We start from the raw sequence: 19,985 nt of genomic DNA, 5'->3' as shown, positions 1-19,985 counted from the left end.
CAGATCAGCTGCATTCAACTAAGTCTGGAAGTTCAAGGAGCTGGGAGGGAAGAGGGTCGGTATTGTTAAAGTTCTACTATAGTAGCACAATGTGGGGGAGAGGCCTAGAAGTTTATTAAAGTTTAGGGAAGTGATAATCTGCAAAGAAGAGCACACTAATCTAAGGGTCACTACTGTGTCAAAGTGTACACCCACACTATCTTAGCACTAGGGACACTGCAATGCACTTTCCAGCTAAAGTGGATCATATTTGGAGCATCTAAATAATGGCTTCTCTTCTGTAGAATGACAACTGTATTTCTTGGGTCTTAACTTTTCTTTTTGTATCACAGGATTTGGGGGGGTCAAAGGAATAAAAGGCTGATAGAAATAAAGACTCAATTTTTGCAGCTAGAAAAGACAAAAAAATAATTAAAAATAAAATGAAATAAAGAATTATCATTGTCTAATGCTGCAACAAAAGAAACGTGCATAAATAAATAAACATATAAGTAGATAAGTAAATATGCCACATGAAGCAGCTGCATAAACTAGCCTGACACCATAGAGTTTTTGTGGTAATTAGTATTGTGACCGGAAAGAAGCACAGGGCTGTAATATGCCCAGTCAGGGGTCACTTGGTTTCTTTATCATAGGAGTGTTTCATGTCATCTCCTATCTTACCTTCTCTCTTTTTGTGATGTGCAGCTGTTTGCTATTTGTTTCCATTACTTTCACCACGATATTAATGCATAAAATACTGATGTTCATTTGCTCTTGTTTCAGGCTGTCATTGTTATATACCAAACCCTAACTGCACATCAATGTATACATGTAGAACGGGTTCAGGCACCTAAGCAGTGAAACATTTCCCTGTGGTACATTGACTGGGGACACATGGTTGAAGTGACAGTCAGCTACAGAGAAATGTGGCTGTTTGCAAATTCCCTGTGGGTGAAGAAAAGCATGCACTGCCATGCTCACAGCTTTAATAACCAAATGCATGGAGGCAGAAGTGATGAGTGTTGTGCTCAGTGTACAGTACATATTTATGTAACTACAACATATAGAAGTGTGCTACAGCATGGATGAAATCCTTCATACTACTATAGTCACATTTGTGCTCCAGTATGCATTTAAGGTAATGTTCCCCAGACACTGTGAAGGGGGTAGTGCTTCACACACACCAATTATAAAGACACTGCCCATTGTGCACTGCATTTTTACTGTCACTGACATGCCCTCTGACCAGCCTGCTGCTGATGCCTACCATATTGCCTGCTGTCTCATGTTCCCTTGGGGACCATGGACATTGTTTTCCCCATGTGCATTTGATTACTGAAGTTGTGGGCATGGCAACACATTCTTCTCTTTGCCCACAGGGAATTTGCAAACAGCCATATTTCTCTGCAGCTGACTGTCACTTCAGCCATGTGTCCCCAGTCAAATGTACCACAGGGAAATGTCTCGCTGCCTAGGTGCCTGAACCCATGTAGAACACAAAGAAGAGAAAATATCTGAAAAACAGCATGCATTGTACAATAAACATCGTGTCCCTTTCACTACAGCAGTCAAGAAACCAACATTATCAGTTTTTGGAATTGTATTTGTCCAGGAGTTGAAACTTGTAAATCTGTACTATTTTTACAAAATGTACAAAAGTCAAACAAAGAGAAAATATGAAGGAGGTCAAGTTGTATTGTCAGACTGCAGAAATACATAAAATACTGCACTCAGTGGACCAAAGGAAATATAGAATGTTAATACTGTTACATACTATCTTTAAAAAAAAACAATAGAAATACAATACACTCAGATAATAGAAGATATGAAAGGGAAGCAATTTTTCTCTTGTCTAACACAGAAAATATCTAAATACAAGTTGACAATGTTGTCTGCAAATCTGTGAAATTAAGTAAACCTTTGCTCAGGTCTGTAATTATGATATTAAATAAAAAAAATTAAATTTTACTCTACTTAAAGGAAAGATCATTAGTCAGCTCAGTTATCAAGGCTAAAAGACATGTAGCTTGAGTCTAGTTTACATTTACAGGTACAACGATGCATTTTTCTTAATCTGTAATCAAATATTTACTTTGTCAGAGAAACTGGTTATCAAAAGGGCTCTGTAGAAAAGCTACTGGCAGTGTGACAGACTAACAGACATTTTACAACTACCATAGCACATATTTTTTCACCTCCCCTACATTTTTTCAAGTTTCTATTAGGAAGAAATAGTTTAAACTTCATCTAATTGAAACCTGATGAAAAATATTTTTTGTAGGGGACAAGCCCCACTGCCATCCGCATTTGAGGGCATTGTCCCCATGTCCCTTACTTAAATAAGCTAACTGAATGATTGCCTAACTACAGAGACAAGAGGAGAAAACACATACAGAATCACTACTGATATGAAAACAGAAGTCAGACCTGCAGTGAATTTTTATGGAAAATGGCAGTCCAATGTGATCGACATCCATGAATGTAAATCACTACGTTGAAACCTAATCCAGTTGCTGTTTGGTGAAGAGTATGGCAATGAGTTTGTGTACTGTGAAGAAGAATATAGGCTGAGTGACTGCAAACATCTAGAGATGACTTCTTAAACACTTTTATCCCTAAGTGCTTTTGGAGAACACCCTGCTTTAGTTAACATGCTGTGTGTATTAAAATAATGTCCTGCTTATACTGTTTTGGCTTACAGCTTATGTAAGATACATTTTACTGCCACTGAGGTACATTTTAATAATTTTTTATTACTTTTTATAAGGATGTTGTATTCAGAATATGTATATACTTATATACTATGGTTATTTCTGTGTTGTTTTCAATTATGTTCTCTAGATCACATAGTATAATGTGTTCTATGTTATGCCATATTGTTATGCTACTGTTATTTTGTATTTATTTTTGTCAACTGTTTTCTTATTTTCTTGACATTATTCACTTGCTCATTTCAATATTTGTTGTATTTGCTGTGTTATGTCCTGTAGCTCAGGAAATGGCTACAAAGGGCCTTATATGAGTCCATCGTCCCACTTAGCAAATAAATACATAAATAAATTACTATCCAAGGATATGGCAATCATAGGTTGAGATGTGAGAAGGTTAGCAGTGACTGAGATGTAACAAATGTAGGCATGTGTGTGTGTGTGTGTGTGTGTGTGTGTGTGTGTGTGTGTGTGTGTGTGTGTGTGTGTGTGTGTGTGTGTGTGTGTGTATTATGTGTGGGGGAATGAATGAGGGAGGTGCCTGTGCTTACAAGATGCAGCTACAAAACATGTTAACTACCACGGGAAAATGATGATCTACACTCTGGGTAGTTAGTGATTCAGAAACATGCAAATTAGCCATTAAGGAGTTTTTTCCTCATTGTGGCGAATGTGTCTCTCAATCACAAAATATTGCATTGCAGAAACAGGGCTTTTGTACTGCAACCCTTAGCATGAGAGATCGGGATCTTTCTGACACATTAAATTGAAAATTAGAGAGTTGACATGCGTCTGCAAATTAGTTTAGATGTGCCATTTTAGTGTGCCTCTATTATTATGGCAATGGCTGCAGTCTGTTGCCAAGTGTCCGTTTGTCAAGTGATAATTTCCCAATCATATTTTATCATTTCTCCAATACGGTTTAGTACAGCCATACTGGCGGTATGAGGCTGTACTTTGTGCACTGGCGGTGATCATATTTATGGGGATGTTTTTCCACATGGCTGTGTGACCACACAGTTAATATATATAAGCTGGAGGGGTATGTGTGTGGCAAAGTTCCTCACATTGGAGTATTTGGGGACTTGCCCCACAAAAAAATAATGTTTTCTGTATGCTTGTTGGTTTTCAGTGGGTTTCAATGTTAAAATGAGATGCAAGAAGCTCAGACTCAGTTCTTTATATGGAACGAATAATTAAATGAGTGGAATAATTCCAGCAACAAAATACAATATGTCTTTCTCACAAAGTGAAAATATACCTGCAAGGAAGCTGAAAATTAAATAATGAAAAGCACAGCGTAGATACAAAACATAATTTACAACAGACCACTTATGACAAGCAGATTTGAACTTGTATAGTTCAGTACCTCAGTTTAACTAGATTTTATGAGCTTTTAAAATATAATTAATACTTGACAATTATGGATTTCTTTAATTGATCAGTCATTGAAACTAGTGACGCAAGTCATTTGTTAATATAATAAATAAGCTTAGCTGTGTAATGGAGGGCATTGCCAGCCACAGTCTATCTAAGATGTGTGCATATCTTGCTTTTTAGAGGGAAATAGCTGGCATAATATTGTAATACTGCATCCTGGCATAGCCAATTAAGTCTACCCTGATATACAGTAAAATGTTTTATGACGTTAGAGAAAATATAGTTCACTAAACCACCTAGACATCTTTCTCTCATAACTATCCTTTACCAAAGAAATGTTTCTTATTTCATCTCTAGGAACTACACTGTTTCTCATGCAAAAACATTTAGCTACCTAGAGAATGTGCTTTAAAATCGGAATACAAGACAGAACTGTATAAAATCCTAATAATATAAATCAAAAGTAAAATTTTCAAAATCATCACCAATGTTTTTTTCTTATTGTTCTCGACTTTTAACACCATATTCAAAGTTATGCTCTTTATAGCATGATTTAGCAATCCACACTGTTCTCTGTGAGTGCATTGTCCCATATATCAAAAACAAAGGACCGGAATGCAAGTCAGCAAACCAGCAGACAAACGCTGGAATATTAAACACAGTTAGGATTCTGAAAGTCCTCTGTGAACTTCACTTCAGTTTTTATAGCTCTTCCTTCTCTTCTTCAGTACAAATGCAGGCAGCCCTCTGACTGTTCATGAAGGGACGGCATCCCAGGGTCCAAACTGTATTGAACATTGCATCAGCAACTGTTTCACAGGCTGTAAGAAACAATCATTTTAGAGTTAGTAGTGTGTACAATTAAAGACTGATTAATAAAATAAATGCAGTGAGGTGAAATTAAAAGCAGCCACACAATTAACATTGTCTGCTGGCGTGATATCATAATGGGGAAAAATAAAAAAAGTGCTCATTTTTTCCCACATGTCCAATGCACACCTTGGCTGAATAAACCAACCCATCTGATATACTAAAAGGTGCAAATAAGAGTTCCAGTATGATGTTGCAGATGAGAATGCCAGTCCAAACCATGAATACACTGGAACATACCTTAGGAAACCAATGTGTGATGGTTGGACCTAGCACTGTGAACCTAATACCAGTTATCTACATTTAAGAAACCAAAGAGTAAAAAATTAGGTGTTCTACTATTTTCAAATGCAGCTATGATATACACAGGCACTCAGCAGGAATCATATCTGAGTTCTTGCCTACTCTCTTTAAATACATACACGCACACACACACACACATATATATATATATATATATATATATATATATATATATATATATATATATAAAATAACAGTAGCTTTCAATGACATTCGCATTTGTCGACATCCAACATCCCAATGTCAACATGCTACTATGCATATGCTGAGAAACAACCTTTAAAAAAATAAAATAAAAAACATAATTTATACGCTCACACAACCCCTGCTAATCATATACACTAACTCTTAGATTGCACAAAATCTGGAAAAGGGAATATTTCCAAACCCCAAGAATTGTCAGATTGTGCACACCTGTCAACCATTTGTTTAGTTAACCAAAAGTGGTTGATTAAACAGATATTTATCAAACACACTGATGACTGAAGCATCTGTACCCACACAAACTCATACAGACACACACACACACACACACACACACACACACATATATATATATATATATATATATATATATATATATATATATATAGATTAGGATCCCTATCACTTCCCTGAAGTTTCAAAACTCCGAAGACGATATGGCCGAGACCATATCTATGAAGTTTTGAAACTCCAAAACACAAACAAAAAACAAAAACATAAAACAAAACAACTTAACTCTGCGCTTTTGCAGGGGGCAAGCCCCCCTGCACCCCGAAACCCCCTGCTACTTAAATATAACAACTCAGAGATCACACTACTGTAAGTAAAAGGGAAAATCCTGAGTTCCACTCTATACAGCAATCCCAATACAAAGCGTTCGGAGTTTCAAAACTCTGGAAATGTGGTCTCAGCCATATGGTCTTTGGAGTTTTGAAACTTCGGGGAAGTGATAGGGATCTATACATATATATATGTATAAAGTAGAGACAGAAGTCTTATCCTTTATACAGATAACTTTATTTGGCATTTATCCCAGAGTTTGAGAATCTTACATGATAAACTTCAAATAGGGCTACATCAGATGCAAGAATGTTTCTTATTGAAATAGGTCACTCTAGATGCTACCAAAACAAAATTTGTAAAGCCAAAGTTCCCTATACCAAAAATTACTGCTTAAGGCAACAAGACTTGATGACATTGGAGCAAACGCTCTGTCTTCCTACTTGCATGCTGTTATGCGTCTGGATCAACACCTAATCTTTGTAGTGCATATTTCAAAAACAAGAAAAAATAAAAAAGTGTCAGTTTATAGTTGAAGCGTTACTCCCACACAGCTCTTCAGAAGGACTTATAAACACCCATCTTTCCTTTGTAGTGATACATATATTATCAGTTGTAGTGAACCTTACTCAACAAGAATTTGATAAACTGACTTCCCCCCAGGATGCTAATTTGCACCCAGCACATGCAGTAGAGAATACCACAATTGTAAGCCTCTCTTTCTCTCTCACTCTGTATATATAATATATATATATGCATATATTCAGCAACTGAATTAGGATTGATGTCCCTAATGTAGAGGATAAAGGAGGTTTGCTCCCCTATGAAAACACTTTTAAAGTGATTTCTTATGTGCATATCAGTGTACAGATTGTGATAACCGTGCCCTGGCCCAGCAATCAAGGAGCCTCAATCCTCACCACTAACACAAGGGAGGTCATCTCCTAGAAGAGAAAAGGATAACTAATACACACAGTAAAGTACAATTTCCCTTAAGTGCACATAGAGAATACAGTCAGTCTGGGGCTAGGCTGGTTGCTCCCTTGCTCACCAGGTCCCCAATAAGACTCCCCACTGGCACAGCTATAGGGTCCAGGTCTCAGCCTAACTGGGCAAGCTAAAACCTCCAGTACCCTCTCTGTCCAACCACTGTTTTGTGTCCCTACCAAGTAGCTGACACAACACACACACACTTTGAGATAAGCATTTATACAACTTCACAGACACTCCTGGGAAAGGCTGACACAGATTCTCCAACTGTGCCTCTTTACCCAGACTATACAGTAGTAATTACTGCCACCACCCAGTTAATAATATCAGCTACTAAAAGGCCCTTAAAAGGGTGTCCAATTATTACTGTGCAATATTAATATCCAATGGTAATATGACTAACAGTCAAGGCTTACTTTAGAGTGGCCTGTTACAATAACCTCTATAAATCTGCAATGTACTCTAGAGATTATCTCTACACAAATCAGACACACATGAAAGGTTTAAAAAATATTTAATAATAAATACTTAAAACACAAGACAAAACTACTACACCACAGAAATATTTAAGAGTTCAGGGATCACACAAAAACTTAAAAGAATACAGTAGGGCAGGTCTGATTTCAAAGAAAAATACCTAATTAATCTTTCCTAGCTTTAACTATTCCTACACGAAATCAAAGTGCTAAAACTTACATGTGAGCATAAGGCAGAGTGCTGGTAAGTTGGATATCCAAGATGAAAATGCTCTCAGTCTCTTGTGAGAAATAGTATTTAAACATTACTAACAAACATAGAAACAACCAAACGAAAATGCACAGATAGAAATACAACAACCAGAAACCAGGATCAGTCAACAGAATTTATTCTCTCTGCAGCGCTTCGGCACTAGCCTTCAAGGAGTACAAAAAAATATAAAAAGACACACCTATATAGAACATTTGATTTTATTAATGGACACAGGTTGTCTCCGTCAGAAATACTTAATTGTGAAACACAAGGGGTTATTTATGCCCTACAATGCTCATGTGGCCTTGTATACATTGGAGAGACAAAAAGAAAGTTTAAATGCAGGCTACAGGAGCATAGTAGGAATATAATAAACAATAAGACGGAGAGACCTATGGTCAAACATTTTTCAAAATGTCATAATTCCAATGTACATGATTTAAAGGCTAGCATTCTTGAAAGATTACCTGTAGGATTTTGTTCAGATGAAGTATATAAAAGGAAACTAATGTATAAAGAGAGTCTGTATATTTTAAAGTTTAATACTATGTCCCCTTTGGGATTGAATCTTGAATGTAATTGGAAAGTTTTGATCTACTTGATTGCCTTTAATTGTATAATTGATGTGTGTGTGTGTGTGTGTGTGTGTGTGTGTGTGTGTGTATGTGTGTGTGTGTGTGTGTGTGTGTGTGTGTGTGTGTGTATGTGTGTGTGTGTGTGTATACATAAATATATATATATATATATATATATATATATATATATATATGTGTGTGTGTGTGTGTGTGTGTGTCATTTTATAGTTTTTTTGTACTCCTTGAAGGCTTGTGCCAAAGCAATGGAGAGAGAATAAATTCTGTTGACTGATCCTGGTTTCTGGTTGTTGTATTACTAACAAACATGTTTGCTGGGTCCCTCCCCATATTACATCATTTTTGACACTTAGGTTTTCCCAGGCAAACAAACCGCATCATCTTAACACCTGGTCTGAGTTCTCAGGCCACAAACTGCATTATTTAGCAATCTAACACCTACTCAGAAACGTACAATATAAAGCATTTCACATATACATTCTAGCAGAAACTAGAATAATAAAGCACCTTCCACATCTAAATTCTGGTCATAAACTTTAGCTTTAAAACAATGGGCATGAAACCTTCATCCAGATGCACTGGAGCCAAATGGCAAAACATTAAAGGGATTCATAAGATCTTTTCAACTTTAAAAGACACATTTCAAATACTTGGCTTGGTTTTCCTTACAGCAGATGGCAATGTTGCAACTATCTTGAAGTTCACATTTTACAGTGTTTTTTTACATTTAAAAACACAAGCCTGTATTTTACATTTATTTATACAGTTGATAGAATTATGTATCAAATTCTATTTGACTAGGCTGGTGGCCTTCGCCCATCTCTCCCCAATTGTCACATCCCCCCCCCCTGGGGAATTCAAGCAAGTTTTACAAGTGCCGCTTCAGAGTGTCAGGTCTATCTGGGTGTACCTCACCCCGTTCCCTGTCTTGAGAGCCCATCTGCTTTGACATTGCTACTCCCACTGCGGTGCTGCACTGACATATCATATGCTTGCAACCCCAGACTCCATTTTAGCAACTTGGCATTTTGCTGACTGACTCTGTTTAACCATGTTAGAGGGTTGTGATCTGTCATCACAGTGAATTTTCTTCCATACAGAAAAGGCTGAAGTTTTTGTAGTGCCCACACTATGACTAGACATTCCTTTTCTACTGCTGCATAGCATTCCTCCCTGGGTTGGAGCCTACGACTGAGATAAACCACTGGGTGCTCTTCTTCCTCTGAAGAAATTTGGCTAAGTACAGCCCCCACCCCATAGTTTGAAGCATCCACCTGCACAACAAAGTCTTTGCTATAGTTTGGACTGGCTAACACAGGGGGTCCTCCCAAAGCTTCCTTAAGCTTCAGAAATGCTTGCTCATATGCTGGGATCCACACTACCTTATCTGGCCTGTTCTTCCTTGTCAGGTCTGTAAGGGGAGCAGCTATGGTACGATAATTGAGAAAAAACTTTCTGTAGTACCCTGCTGTCCCCAAGAATGCCCTCACCTCCTTTTCGGTAACAGGTGCAGGCCATGCCTGAATAGCTTCCACTTTGGCAGGATATTGCCTTATCTTACCACTCCCCACTCTATGTCCTAGGTAGGAGACCTCTGTCATACCCACCTGACATTTGCTCGGCTTAATGGTCAACCCTGCCCTCTGTAGTCTGCCCAGCACCTCCCTGACATGCTGAATGTACTCTTGCCAGGAATGGCTGTAGATAGCAATATCATCCATGTAAGCAAGGGCAAACCCTCCTGCTCCTGCTAAGATATCATCTACCAGCCTCTGGAAAGTCGCTGGAGCATTCTTCATCCCAAAGGGCATCTTTGTGAACTCATACAAGCCAAAAGGAGTCACAAAGGCTGACTTCTCTCTAGCACTGGGAGTCAAGGGCACCTGCCAGTAACTCTTAGTAAGATCAATGGTTGTAAGATACTTAGCCCCACCCAGCTGCTCTACGGTCTCATCTGTCCTAGGCATAGGATAAGCATCTGACTCTGTGTAACTATTTAATTTCCTGTAATCCACATAGAACCTGGTGCTGCCATCCTTCTTTAGCACCAACACCACTGGTGGGGCCCAGGGACTGTTGGACTCTTGAATCACCCCTAATTCCAACATCTCCTGTGCCTATACCTTCAGAGTCTGTTTAACTCTCTCAGGCACCCTATAAGGGGCCTGCCTGATAGGTCTTTGGGGTCCTGTATCCACCTGGTGCTGCACCAGGTGGGCGCTCCCTGGTTTCCTGGTGAACATGCCCCCAAACTCCTCAAAACTTCTCGGATTTCTCGAACCTGGGTAGGAGATAGCTGCTGGGACATTGCTACCCCTTCCACCGAGGTGTCAGCCCGAGCCTCACTGAGGAGATCAGTCCCCAGATCTTCCTCAGACTCCTCCTGCAATCCACTGCAAATGCTGAGCACAAGGGCCTCCCTATCATGGTAAGGTTTCATCATGTTAACATGGTACAATTTGTGCCCCTGCCGTCTGCCTAGCACTTCCACCATGTAGTTAATATCACATACCTTTCTTACCACCTTGTATGGTCCCTCCCAAGCTGCTTGCAACTTGTTGTGTCTGACAGGAATGAGAACCATCACCTGCTGCCCTACAGCATACTCTCTAGCTCAAGCATTCCTGTCATACCACACCTTTTTCTGTTGTTGTGCTTCTGCCAGGTTCTTCTGGGCCAGGCCCATGAGTTCCCTGAGCCTTGTCCTGAGGTTCAGGACATATGCCACAACAGACTCCTTGAGACTTGCACTCACCTTCCCACTCATCTCGAATTAAATCTAGAGGTCCCCTCACCCTATGCCCATACAGCAAGTCAAAGGGTGAAAAACTTGTGGCTTCCTGGGAAACCTCTCTGTAAGCAAACAACAGATGGGGCAAATATTTGTCCCAATCTCTCTTAAACTGATCTGCAAATGCCCGTAGCATGGACTTGATCGTAGAGTTTAACCACTCAGCAAGACCATTAGTCTTGGGATGGTAGGAGGTGGTCATGTGCTTCACCCCACAGGACTTCTACTGACAAGCCAGCAGGTCTGACATAAAATTGGTACCTCTGTCAGACAGTATTTCCTTTGGGAAACCTACCCTGCTGAAAATCTCTAGCAAAGCATTTGCCACCTTCTCTGCCTCAATGGAGGACAAAGCCACTGCCTCAGGGTATCGTGTAACATAATCTACAATCACTAGGATATACTTTTTCCCTGTGGAACTTGGGGTACTCAGAGGACCCACAATATCCATAGCTACCCCCTGAAATGGCTCCTCAATCACAGGCAAAGGCATCAAAGGAGCTATCACCTTGTCTCCTGCCTTGCCTACCTTTTGGCACTGCTCACAGATCCTGCAGTACCCTGTTACATCTCTGGAAATTCCTGACAAATAGAAGTTTTGCATAATACGCCTCTTTGTATGTTTTATGCCCATATGACCTGCAAAGGGAATATCATGGGCTATGGCTAGAAGCCCCAGATGGTAAGCTCTAGGCACTAACAAATGCTGTACTCTCTCACCTTCTAGCCCTCCATCAGGGGTCCACTCTCTGTACAGTAACCCTCTGTTCCAGTATACAGATTCCCCCTTCCCTTGAGAGTCAGGTGCCTCCCTAGCTACCTGCCTCAGGCCTTGCAATGTAGGGTCTGACAGCTGAGCCTGTCTCAAGTCTCTCCTTGTAACCCTTCCCAGCTCCCCTTCCACAGGAGGTCTGGCATCCTCTGACAGCGGTGCCTCACTGTCTGCCTGGGTACTACTACTCACCTATACCTTTGCAGTCACTCTGTCCAAGGGACAATCAGTATTCACAAGCAGCTATGGCTCGCCTTCAGTCTCAATGCTACAGAGCAGCTCCCCCCCCCTGAAGTAACCACCTCAGCAGTCCTGGCTGCAAGTGTGCAGTCTGTCTGGGTCTCCCCCAGGCTACCAGACTTACATGCTTGTCTCCAGGCTTGACTGCATTTAACTGCACAAGTGCAGGGTACTGCACTATCAAAATCATTCCTTATCAGGACATCTGCAGGTATATCCTCAATCACACCTACTTGCTCGCTTCCTTTTCCACCCTCCAAGTCAAGGTGAACCCTAGCCAAAGCTATTTGGAATGGGATCCCTCCTAAAGCCCTAACTGGAGTAGACTTCCAAGGCAAGTAGAGCTCCTCTGTAACCAGTGCAGGCTTTACAATGGTTATATCAGAGGCTGTGTCTCTCTTAGCAATGGCCTCTTTGCCATTCACTACAATAGGATATAACCTCTGGTGGTAGTTTGGTATCTTTGTTGTTCCAAGACAACCTACTGTTGGCATTTTGTCTTTCCCACTTACTGGCTCCCTCACCTTTGGTTCCCCACCTTGCATCTATGGACACCTGTATGCCACATGGCCCCACTGGTTGCATTCAAAACATTTAACCCTAGCTCCTGGACATGTACCTGGACTAGTGGCTTCCCCTGCTACTGGTGGATTTTGTTGGGGCAGTCTGTGCTGCCCACCATGGGTTCCTTTAGTCCCATGAGCAGTACCTGGGGTCCCTTTCCTTTGCATGCAGGGCTGCCCTGCTTGCTAGGTATAGGTCTCCCTTCTTCCCCAACTCCTCTGAAGTAGCACACTGTCTATCAGCTAACCAGATCCTCATGTCCACAGGCAAAGTTCCAAGGGCTTGTTCCCTTACCAAAAGGTGTGTCAGCCTTTCAAAAGTGGTGACCTGACATCCACTCACCCAGCTATGAAAATACGTGCTCAGTTCAGCAACATATTCACATACATTTTCATCTGCCTTGTGTCTATGCTCACAAATCTTTTTCCTATACATTTCAGGTGTTAGCTTAAAACATTCTAATAAATGTCTTTTTACAGCAGTATAATCAAAACAGTCAGTGTCATGCATTTTTGCTAAAGAAGTTACAGCTTTACCATGGAGTAAGGGGGTCAGGAACCGTACCCAGAGCCCTCGGTCAAATTCATACTGTTTACATGCCGGCTTAAACATATGAATGAAGCTATCAAAATTATCCCCCTCTTTAAACTGTGGAAGAAATTTACTGACCTTTTGTGCTTCTGGGGTCTGGTTACTCCCTTCCCCATTACCGCCATGACTCTGGCGAAGAGTCAGCATTTCTCTCTTATACTTTCTCTGCCATTCCTGTTCTTCAGCTTGTAGACCCCTCATTTTCTTGGCTGCTTCTAGTTCCATATGCCTGGCCTCCACCTCAAGTCTCTTTAGCTCCAGCTGGATTTTTAAGTCCACTGCAGAAAGGCTGAGCTGTCTATTCTCCGGGGATATTGTATCTCCACTGTCAGTCTGATTGTCCTCCAGGCTGCTGTTTTCTGATGCAGCCATAACCAAGGCTGCAATCAAGGCTGCTTTAGTCAGGTTTCAATGCACCAGTCCCTAGCCTGGCACATCTCCGCCAGCTGGCTCCTTGTCAGCTTTCCATACTCTTCTGCTGACATGCTGCCTGCTCACCCTGACTAACACTAAGCTAACAAAAGAAATAAAACAATTGTGATCTGAGCTCTGAGTATACACTGAGTGGCTGTTTTAGAGTACAAAACACGTTTAGAGATCACTGTACATAAGCTACAGGAATTTGCTCTATCCACACCACTACAAGCCAATTAGTATGTGAAGTAGATCCCACCACTGTACATAAGCTACAGGAATTCACTCTACAATCACCACTACAAGCCAATTAGTATGTGAAGTAGATCCCACCACTGCCAAACACTTGTGATGACCGTGCCCTGGCCCAGCAATCAAGGAGCCTCAATCTTCACCACTAACACCAGGGAGGTTGTCTCCTAGAAGAGAAAAGGATAACTAATACACATGGTAAAGTACAATTTCCCTTAAGTGCACACAGAGAACACAATCAGTCTGGGGCTGGTTGCTCCCTTGCTCACCAGGTCCCCAATAAGACTCCCCAATGGCACAACTATAGGGTCTAGGTCTCAGCCTAACTGGGCAAGCTAAATCCTCCAGTACCCTCTCTGCCCAACCAGTGCTACTTGTCCCTGCCAAGTAGCTGACACAACACACACACACTTTGAGATAAGTATTTATACAACTTCACAGACACTATGTTGCTCCCTTGCTCACCAGGTCCCCAAAAAGATTCCCCACTGGCACAGCTATAGGGTCCAGGTCTCAGCCTAACTGGGCAAGCTAAAATCTCCAGTACCCCCTCTGTCCAACCAGTGCTATGTGTCACTGCCAAGTAGCTGACGCAACACACACACACTTTGAGATAAGTATTTATACAACTTCACAGACACTCCTGGGAAAGGCTGACACAGATTCTCCAACTGTGCCCCTTCACCCAGACTATACGGTAGTAATTACTGCTACCACCCAGTTAATAATATCAGTTACTTAAAGGCCTTTAAAAGGGTGTCCAATTTTTACTGTGCAATGTTAATATCCAATGGTATTATGACTAACAGCCTAGGCTTACTTTAGAGTGGCCTATTACAATAACCTCTATAAATATGCAAGGTACTCCACAGCTCATCTCTACACAAATCAGCCACAGGTTGAGAGTTTTAAAAATATTTAATAATAAATACTTAAAACACAAGACAAAACTACTACAATACAGAGATATCAAAGAGTTCAGAGATTACACAGAAACTTAAAATAATACAGTAGGACAGGACTGATTTCAAAGAAAAATACCTAATTAATCTTTACTAGCTTTACCTATTCCTACAAGAAATCACAGTGATAAAACTTACATGTGAGCATAAGGCAGAGTGCTGGTAAGTTGGATATCCAAGATCAAAATGCTCTCAGTCTCTTGTGAGAAATAGTATTTAAACATTACTAACAAACATGTTTGCTGGGTCCCTCCCCAAATTACATAATTTTTGACACTTATGTTTTTCCAGGCAAACAAACTGCATCATTTTAACACCTGGTCTGAGTTCTCAGGCCACAGAATGCATTATTTAGCAATCTAACACCTATTCAGAAACTTACAACAATAAAAGACTTTTCACATATACATTCTAGCAGAAACTAGAGCAATAAAGCACCTTCCACATCTAAATTCTGGTCATAAACGTTAGCCTTAAACAATGGGTATGAAACTTTCATCCAGCCTCACTGGAGCCGAATGCTAAAACATTAAAGACATTTATAAGATCTTTTCAACTTTAAAAGACACATTTGAAATACTTGGCTTGGTTTTCCTTACAGCAAATGGCGATGTTGCAACAATCTTGAAGTTCACATTTTACAGTGTTTTCTTATATTTAAAAGCACAAGCCTGTATTTCACATTTATTTATACAGCTGATAGAATTATGTATAGAATTTTATTTGACTAGGTTGGCAGCCTTTGCCCATCTCTCCCCAATCATCACACAGTTATCGTCAGTTCAATGGCTGCTTCTCACTGCATTGTCTCTCATCGAGATCACCATTAATAAAGTGGTCCTAACCCACTTTATGTGTTTGTGGCAGAAATTCTTACACATAATTTGCATTTAACATTAGTGGTGCCAACTGTCTTTCAAGCAATGCTTGAAAATGGCATGAGACAGGTATCATGAATCTTGCAATGGTGACTAGTATGAGAATAAATTATTTGTAATCTTCATATTAAGATATGCAATAAGTCTTTATAGCAAATAAAACACTCCTATAATTCTTATTGGTGACCAAGCCTTAATCCCAGGCAGTAGCCATGTAGTACACTGTTACTGGGTCACCTGTCTACTAAGAACAAATAAAATGCTGTTTTTAAGACTGAAGTGTTGATAGTTTATGAGATAAAAGGAGACCTGCAGGAGTATTTGTTTTTTTGCTTGGGCAGAGACATGAAATTCTGGTTAAACAATGGCATGACACATTCACCACTGAAGAGTACCTACTGCGATTTATTTATAAAGTTAATATTAGTAAAGACAGCATTACCTAATAACAAACACATGCCCAGATTCACTACTTCTAAACAAAGAGTGTCAAGTTTCACAAAGTAAATCCCAGATTCTCCATGTCTGCAAATGGATTACATTCCACAAAAATGGTGAGTTATCACATAAACATTAGAACATTAATCTCCTGAAAAAATCCCAAAAAAGGAATTTTCACTCATAAGAAGTTGAGATACTGGAGTGAAGTCATGAAACATAATTTTAATCCATAGTGCTAGCTAACCATACCTGATTTTATTAATGGCAAAATGTGTCTTTGACATATTACATACAATGCAGTGTTTTTATTTCATAATTCCATTTACATATCATACAGAGCTAGCACTGAACTTCTACAAGTTTCCTTTTTAAAACTATGTCCCAGTATCCTGCAGATAACCATATTGATGTATTTGTATTTCTTTCTGGGGTAGAGCACTGATCTCCATGGACCATTCTCAGACCTGGCCTGAGAATGGTGGCTGGTTAAGTGACTTGCTTAGAAACATACAGGTAGGCACGCAATAGAGGCTGAGGGAATCAGATCTTGCACCACTGGGCCACAGGAAACAGCTCATTAACAGTTCCTTAATCCTATAAGCCAAGTGCCAGGGATATACTTTCTTCACATCAAACTGTCTTTGTGCCTGATCAAATTATTATAGTAAGCAGGCACAACTAAGTGCTAAAGATTTATTTGCTACTATTAAGGACAATTTTAGAACTTAATGTCAGTGACTGGGGATTGGTAAAATGGTTACGATGTTTGCTTCACAGACACAAGGTACAGTGTTTGATTCTTCCCTTGGGGGAGGAAACTGGCGCAGCTTAGAATGGCCTATTAAGAAAGCTAGCATAGTAATTAGCTGCAAACTTATCTAGGAGGGGCTGGCATAACAGTTAATACTTTATGGACACAAGGTGCAGGGTTTAATTCTCACCTTTAAGGGGAATTGGCCATACTTAGAATGACCCACAAAGGCAGTTAGCCTAGTATTTATCTATGAACCTGAATTCACATTTTGGAGCTGAGAAACAGCATTCCCCTTTAACTAGAACTTTTTGGAGGCATTTTTGTTTATATGGAGTGCTTATTTGACTTCCTTGCTTGCCTGATTATTGCTGATCTCTGTCTGCATTTGATTTTCCCACCCACTTGCCTAACTGTTGTTGTACTTTTAAACATGTTGGCTTTTGAGTTGCCCGCCCTAACTATAATTCTGATTTTGGACACCTCTCAGTCCCATCTCATCAGCTCATTCTACTGAGTACGGAGACATCCGTTGGGAAGGCTCACCCCCTTAATCTCTTAAACTTGAATTATCTTCTGTTTCCTCCCTTCCCACTTAGTTAAAAAAATGCACTTTATTCAATTGCTTTTACTGTATCTGTGCTTCTTCCTACTTTATTACTTTATTTTGCTTTTTGGTGCTTGTCCTTAAAAGTGTTTAGTTGCTTTTATTCTGCTACATTTATTGCTGCTTGTTAGTAGCCTGATTAAATTGTAACTGTTATTCTAAGCCTCTTAGTTTTGATTTAAGTACTTGGGCTTCAAACTAGTTATCTTACATAAGGAAGGTTTGTGGTCTACACTCTTGTGGCAGGAGAGGTAGCTTACATCCTTCTAAGTTGGGAATTGCTAGTTGAAGGCTTATTGTGCCTTGTTATTCTACAAGTGTCTTAGTTCTGGTTTAAGCACTTGGGGTTCATGCCGGTTATTTTACATTAAAAAGGTTTGTGGTTTACACATTTGTGGGAGGAGAGGCTAGCTTCCGCCCTTCTGAGCTGGGAATTCCTAGTTGAAGGCTTATTGTGCTTGTTATTCTAAGTGTCCTTGTTCTGGTTTAAGCTCAATTAACTGGAGCTGCTCTGTGTTTGGCATCCTTTGCCAGAGGTCCAGAGTGTTTTTGAATCCAAACCATCTAAAGCTAAGAACAAGAAATTAAACTTGTTTTGAGTTTGATCTGCATTTTTTTTCATTTATATTTTACTGTTTTTACTGCACTAATTTGTGCCTTTTGACTGTTTTTACTGTTTATGCCTGCTTATTATCTGCACTTGTTTTGCACTGAAATATTGCTTAGTTAGCATAGACTAGTGCCAGACTTGCTGAATCTAGTCTGTTTTTCATACACTTGAACCCAAATCCAGCCATGTTACATTAAGAATGTCTCTCATGCACTTTTGTGGCAGAAGAGTGTTGCTATAGCGTTGTCTGAGTTGGAGGAAGGATTATTGTGTGATTTCCTATTGGCAGACTAGTTTAAAACTGTTTAATTGTGCCTGTAAATAAGCCTCACATTTGTCTGTTTTTTGGCTCAATTAATCAGCTGCTCTGCATTTGCATCAGTCCAGGGTGTTTCTGCTTGAATGCATGCCATTCAAAGCTAAGAAGAAAGAAATTAAGTTTATTTTGAGTTTGGTCTGCACTTTTTCATCTGCATTTCACTGTTTTACTGCATTAATTTGTGCCTTCTCTGAGCTGGGGATTGCTGGAGGAAGGATCATTGTGTGATTTCCTATTGACAATCTAGTTTAAAACGATTTAATTTTGCCTGTATATAAGACTCAAGGGGGGTTAGCAGTGCCTTGTATAGACACAAATATCTAGAAAATATTTTTTCAATAGACACCAGTCAGTGAAACCCACCCAGGTTCCCTGCTGCTCTGTGGGCAATGCAGCCACACCCAGCTGAGCACTGAGCAGCAATGTCCCACTTTTCATCCCTGATCATCTACAGAATAAGTCCCCTTGTTAATCCCAGAGCAATAGCTGATCTAATTTGACCTCTGAGAAATTAGTTCTTAAGAATTACCTGCATCTAAGGACAGTCAGTTCCCAACATTTCTCCAGCCAGCCTGATTGACATGGGCATCCTGAGACAATGTAGCAATTGCCTTATATATACTGACAACCATTTGCTCCTAAAGCAAACAAATAAACTATGTGAGAGATGTAACTATATCATGAAACTAGAATTAGTCCTCTCACGTAACAATAAAGAAAACATCAAACAGGTTGTCAGCATACACACCTCTCTACTCACACAAGATAAGGTCAATGCACATAAACCCACTTATGCAGAGGTACTCACTAAAAGCCTACCAAAAGATCAGAGACCTCGCAAATGGCCTACATATACTGGTACATGAACAGAATCCACCACTACACATAACAACACACATTTCAGTGTCGCAACAATTAAGCCCCTATGGCAAAAAACCTCAAAACCTAATGTTCTAGTCATAGGCAACTTAATAGTGAGACACACAGATGTCCCCTCACCAGGATGGACAAGGAGAAGGTCACAGTCAGCTGCCAGGATCCATCAAATAAGGCATGCACTTAAGTCACTCAGCAACAATTATAGTTATGACTCCATCATAGCACATGTTGGATTGAATGACTTGAGACATATCTTTCTGGACTATATGAAAACAGACGACTGAACTCTCAGATTATGTGTCCCAGGCAGGTATGTCCCTAGCATGAAGCAGCATTCTACCATTACCTAGGATGATGCCACAATACCGGCAGAAAATGACTGATTTCAATAATTGGCTTAGCTTCTGGTGTCACTCTAGCAGGATCCAGTATCTGACAGCCTGGAAAGACATGGTCGACAGACCAAACTGCTTTGCCAGAGATGGCCTTCACCTGTCTCCTCAAAGCTTTTGGATACTGGAAAAGGTGCTTGCCTCCCCCATAGTGCTTTTTTTAAACAATGTCAAAACAACAAACTTTCAGACTTAAATAAAT

The 19,985-nt window shown here is 40.1% G+C and overlaps 1 protein-coding gene across 2 annotated transcripts in view; it reads right to left on the bottom strand.

The window, feature by feature from the left end:
* Positions 1-1,659: 1,659 nt before the first annotated feature.
* PLA2G12B (phospholipase A2 group XIIB) overlaps positions 1,660-19,985 on the bottom strand; it is a 58,628-nt gene continuing 40,302 nt past the window's right edge. For both annotated transcript variants that reach the window (XM_044055985.1, XM_044055986.1), the window contains exon 4: positions 1,660-4,891. In XM_044055985.1, coding sequence (XP_043911920.1) covers positions 4,773-4,891 — 119 coding nt within the window. In that variant the 3' untranslated portion in view covers positions 1,660-4,772. The remainder of the gene's footprint in view (positions 4,892-19,985) is intronic.

The sequence above is a fragment of the Protopterus annectens genome, chromosome 14.part0, assembly GCF_019279795.1.
Source record: "Protopterus annectens isolate FY-2018-M chromosome 14.part0, PAN1.0, whole genome shotgun sequence".
Taxonomy (NCBI): Eukaryota; Metazoa; Chordata; order Ceratodontiformes; family Protopteridae; genus Protopterus; species Protopterus annectens.
Note: the sequence above shows the minus strand (reverse complement) of the source record. Positions and strands in the feature narration are given on the sequence as shown.